A 5,266-nucleotide genomic window follows, 5' to 3' on the forward strand; every position below is an offset into this window, starting at 1 on the left:
CTTATTAGCAATACATGTGCATGCTAATATATATTTGCTAACATATGTAAATGAACTTTAATCATGTATGTAGTATGACTCGGGAAAATGTATGAAATGGGAAGGATCATTTTCATAAAAACTTGGGAAAATATGTGTGCTCAGAAAGGTCCTCTCCATCTTTCTTTGGGAATATATATTCCACTTCCCTAGATATTTACCAGCTGACACCTGTTTATTCAAACTAAGTATTAATAGTGTCCCTTTCAATTAAAAAAAAAACCTCTTTGGACAGGAAATTAAATACTCATCTGCTCACAATGTACTCAAGAACATTAAGGGGCAAGAAATAAGTAATGTCTTGATTTGAAGGTGGCATCTAGATCCTCCTAACAAGTCTAAGCAAACGAGGGGAACAGGGAAGAAGTGGTGAGTGACAAGCAGGAGAGGTTACAGTGGTTTGGTTTCTCAGGGACACAGTGAGACTGCTCCTGACCCAGAGCCCTGGGGCTGAGGGGGTGAGAGGGGTGCTCTGAGGGATGACAGACAACCCCGGAGGGCCGGGTCCTGGGTGTGGGGGGACAAAATGATGTCCCATTTTCTTCAGAGGCATGCTGAGGGGAGCACCTGTGAGAGTGGAACGCGTGCGTGCACATCAGCACGGGACCGCGGATTCAGGCGTTTGGGTGGCATGCTGGGGTTTTGCTGCCTTTTCCAGTCCGCTGAGCAGAAAGGGCAGCACGGGCCTCACCATCAAGCTGCAGTGGGGACAATCCTCCACAGCGCCCCCTTAAAGTCCCTGTTCCTCAGGCTGTAGATGAAGGGGTTCAGCATCGGGGTGACCACCGCATACACCACCGAGGCCACTGCATCCCTCCTCGGGGAAGATGAGGCAGCTGAAGTGAGGTACACATCTAGGCTTGCGCCATAAAACAAGCAAACCACAGCCAGGTGAGAGCCACAGGTGGAGAAGGCTTTGGAATTTCCTCCTGACGAGGGGACTCTCAGAATGGAGGAAACAATTCTATAGTAGGAGAAAATGATTCCTGAGATGGGGAGAAGCCCGGAGATGGTCCCAATGAGAAATATGGCTGTGTTACTGGGGGAGGTATCAGAGCAGGCGAGGCGAATAAGCTGAGGAACGTCACAGAAGAAATGAAGGATTTTCACATCTGTGCAGAAGCCAAGTTTGGACACCATCAAGCAGTGAGTCTGGGAGTCCAAAAGGCTGATGAGAAAGGACAGCAGGACTAACAAGCCACAGAGGTGGGGCCTCATGATGGCCGGGTAGTGCAGGGGGTGGCAGATTGCCACGAACCGGTCATAGGCCATCACGGCCAGGAGTAGGCTGTCCAAACACCCAAAAAGAAAGAACAAGGACACCTGAGTGAGGCAGCCTGCATAGGAGATGGACTTGCTTTGGGTCTGGATGTTCACCAGCATCTTGGGGATGGTGGTGGTGCTGAAACCAGTGTCATCCAGGGACAGGCTGGAGAGGAAGGAGTACATGGGGGTGTGGAGGTGGGGGTCAGAGCCGATGGCCAGGATGATGAGCAGGTTCCCCAGGATGGTGTCCAGGTACACAGACAGGAACAGCCCAAAGAGGAGTGGCTGCAGCTCTGGATCCTCTGAGAGGCCCAGGAGGAGGAATTCTGTGATCCCTGTAAAATTCTGAGGTTCCATGTAGGTGTGCCACCTGTTGAAAAAAAAGATATAATTAGAATAAACAAAACAAGAATACAGGTACTGAGCTAATTGTGTATCTTTTATATTTTTTATAAATACGTATATACCATTTAATGTATACAACATATATTTTATAAATACACAGTGTAAAATATATTGGTATTAACATACATTGTATATTGTGTGAAATACAAGGTCTAATAAATATTTTAAATGCATAAAAACACTTTATTGTTTTGAATTTTCTTTTTTTAATTGAAATATAGTTGATACAATATGTTATATTGGTTTCAGGTAGACAGCACAGTGATTAGACAATTCAATAGAAGATGCACACCATCGTAAGTGTAATCACCATCTGTCAACATACAAAGACATTACGATAGTACTGACTATATTTTGTACACAGTACTTTCATCCCCATGCTAATTTACTTTGTAATTGGAAGTTTGTTCCTCCTTATCCCCTTCACCTTTTTCCCATCTCCCCTCTTCAGCCCCTACGGTAACCACCAGTTCATTCTCTTTTTTTATGACTCTCTTTCTGTTCTGTTTATATTTTACTTTCTGCATGTAAGTGGTATCATATGGTATTTGTCTTTCTCTGCCTGACTTGTTTCACTTAGCATAGTACTCTCTAGGTCCATCCATGCTGTTGCAAATGGCAAGTTTTCATTCTTTTGCATGGCTGAATAATACTGCATTGTGTATATATAGGCAGTAAACTGGAATATTAGCATTAACAATTTTTTGTCTTGATATGTCTCCCCAGGTAGGGAAAAAAATACATAACTGAAACTTTGTGTTCTTTGTCCACTATCTCCTCATTTCCCCCACACCCAAGCCCCTGATAACCATCATTTGATCTCTCCCTTTATGAGTTCAACTTGCTTAGATTCTACATAATTAAAATCATGCAGTGTTTGTGTTTCCACATCTTGCTAATTTCATTTAGCATAATACCCAAGTTCATTCATGTATCACATGAAAGGCTGAATAATATTCCATTGAATGCCATATTATATATATGTATATATATATATACACAATATCCATCCCTATATGATTCCACTTTTAGGCACTCCAGTTGCCCAAAAGCAAACACTTTTCATGAATTTGGTGAATGTATTTTCTTTTCAATACTGCTAGAATGCATAATTGTTTTATGTGCCCATCAACTGTTGTCTTCAACCTTACCTAAATATTATCATTGTACATATATTGTTCCTGAGTTCTGATTTGCAGCAACAGTTTTTTAAGACTCTCTGTGAAGTACATATATGTATTTCAAACACTTTGAATGATACATAATATTATTTGAAAACTAAATTTAATTCATCAATTCCTTACCATGGTACATGTAAGAAAATTCTTATGCCTCCTTCTTTATCACACAGTGACAACTTCTGTAAGGCATATGCATGAAAGTGAATTGATTTTCAAAAACTGGCAATGTGCAGCTTCACTATGAATTACCAACATGTGTTTTTGCAATATAAAAGTCAGACAAATTCCACTATATGCTCTTGTTGTCAAGGTATAGAAAGAGAAAGATCTGTCTTTCCATGACAGGTCTTCATGAAAATTCACATATTGTACAGGGAATAACATTTCCACACCTCAGATTTCCAAAAATGGTTTACAAGATGCATGGATATGCATAGAAACTCTGTGATCTACAGCAGTCATTCAATAAAGGTTCCCATGAACCCTTGGCCCATTCCCCTACAGGTCCCAAGGGAAAGAATCAATAGTTCTGATTGAATTTGCTCATTTACAAGTAAGGCAGTTTTGAAAAGAACTTATCATTCTGCTTTGCTGAGGGACACAGAGCCTTCAGATGGGAATCAGGAGGCCTTTCGCAGAGTCCCACATCTTTCACATACTAAATGTGGAGTGTGGGTAACTCTCTCCAGCTCCCTGTGCTGGTGTCCCTTACCCGGACACCCGGAGGCTGACTCCCAGCTCTGGGACATCGGCAACACCTAGCAGAAGTTAGCATTTGGTAAAAATTCAGTCATGGTTTTCAAATCACAATTTGAATCGTTATTGGAGAAGTAGGCTTATAGCTAAAACACAATCCCAAGAACAGTTTAATGGCCTTTTATTCAAATTACATGGCAGAGAAGTAGAAGTCTATTATATCCCAGGGAATTCATTCATGGATTGACCAGAAGTCCTAAAATGTATCTCAGACCTACAATAAGATTTATTCCCTTCCTCTCTCATTCTTTTTTGACACTCTCATTTTTAAGAAAATAGCCACATTTTTAATGGATACTGTCGATTCCATTAAATGGAAAATAACAGGGCTCCTAGGACATCTGTGACAGAAATACATGCAGCAGGGTGTTATCTTTCATCTAGCACTGTGGGACATCACTGGAGGGAAGGAAGACACACAGTGTGTAGAGGTCGTATTGAGGCTCTGTTCCAGAGAACCAGGGATGCATCTAATAAATATTTAATAGAGATTATTGTCCTTGTAGCCTACACAATGCCAGACAAGGTGTATGCTCTGAGCAATCAGAAATGAATGAGATTCAGTTGTTTCAATCCAGGTGCTCAGAATGCACTTGCATAAAGCTCACAAAACTAAAATGTTTTCTTGGGGATCTGAAGAAAACCAAACCTTCATGATACATCATATTTTGCTTGATTATATGGTATGTAGTGATAATAATAATAATGTCTAAAACATAATTTACCCTTACTGCATTGACCCACCACGCATATGCTCACATATTCCGTAGCCACTATGCTTAATTCCTAAAATGTGCTGGTGTATCAACTGAACATCAATTCAGATGACAATGCTGTCGCTTAGATATACTTGATATCTAAAGAAAAACGTGCCCTGTGTCACAGTGAGTAATAAACAGATCAGACAGATTTAAAATTACATGGATCTCTGAGGCCCACTTACTGAGTTTGATCACTCTGTGTCCGTATGTACATCAGAAGGTTTAAGCAGAGGCCCAGAGCTCTAAATTTCCCGAGGTTCGCCTTTTCATTGTTTCCTAAGAATATAACCCGGTACTCAAGCTTCATGTCTCCCTTAGAGATTGGCAGCAGTTAAATTACAAGAATACAGTAGGGAGACATTTGGAACAAACCGAAGAAGCACAGCAAAAGGGTGCTTCCCCAAATTATTATGTTCCAGCACTTTCTGTGGCCTCCACGTATGACCTCAGGTGACCTATCTTGGCTGATACATCAGGAACGACACACTGCTCTCTGATGGAGTCTAACAGGGAACGACACCCAAAGGAAGAGAACAGTGATGAGTGGGTCTCTGCCTATAAAAGACTAAAAAGAGAAATGCCAGGCTGAGTGAATAGCTGAGAATATTATCACATGTCCTGTGAATGGAGTCTGACATTTGGATTCAAACCTGACTTCACACCTTTCTACCCAAGACAAACAATTATGTTCATGTACTTCACTGTAACATGATAATACTCCAATGGCAGTCCTTTTTGGACGTGGTTATGCAGGTTAAAGGTAACAAGCTACATTTTAAAAAACCAGCTCAGAGCTTGACACTTGGAAACCCTGGTAAAAGATTCAGCATAGTGTGCTTAATATCATCATTTCCACCA

The 5,266-nt window shown here is 41.2% G+C and overlaps 1 protein-coding gene across 1 annotated transcript; it reads right to left on the minus strand.

Annotated features, from left to right (window-relative positions):
* Window positions 1-732: 732 nt before the first annotated feature.
* Window positions 733-3,640, minus strand: LOC130679914 (olfactory receptor 18-like). The gene is made up of 2 exons (XM_057489512.1): window positions 3,606-3,640; window positions 733-1,669 (listed from the first exon to the last, which is right to left on the minus strand). Exons 1-2 carry the CDS (start codon window positions 3,638-3,640, stop codon window positions 733-735), a joined length of 972 nt encoding a protein of 323 aa, XP_057345495.1.
* Window positions 3,641-5,266: the final 1,626 nt, after the last annotated feature.

Source organism: Manis pentadactyla, chromosome 12 (assembly GCF_030020395.1).
Source record: "Manis pentadactyla isolate mManPen7 chromosome 12, mManPen7.hap1, whole genome shotgun sequence".
In the NCBI taxonomy this organism is placed as follows: Eukaryota; Metazoa; Chordata; class Mammalia; order Pholidota; family Manidae; genus Manis; species Manis pentadactyla.

Coding starts and splice junctions, on each gene's coding strand:
- LOC130679914 (XM_057489512.1), bottom strand. CDS start 3,640: ATGTCCCAGAGCTGGGAGTCAGCCTCCGGGTGTCC. Junction 1,670..3,605: donor GAGTCAGCCTCCGGGTGTCC/GGGTAAGGGACA, acceptor CAACAGGTGGCA/CACCTACATGGAACCTCAGA.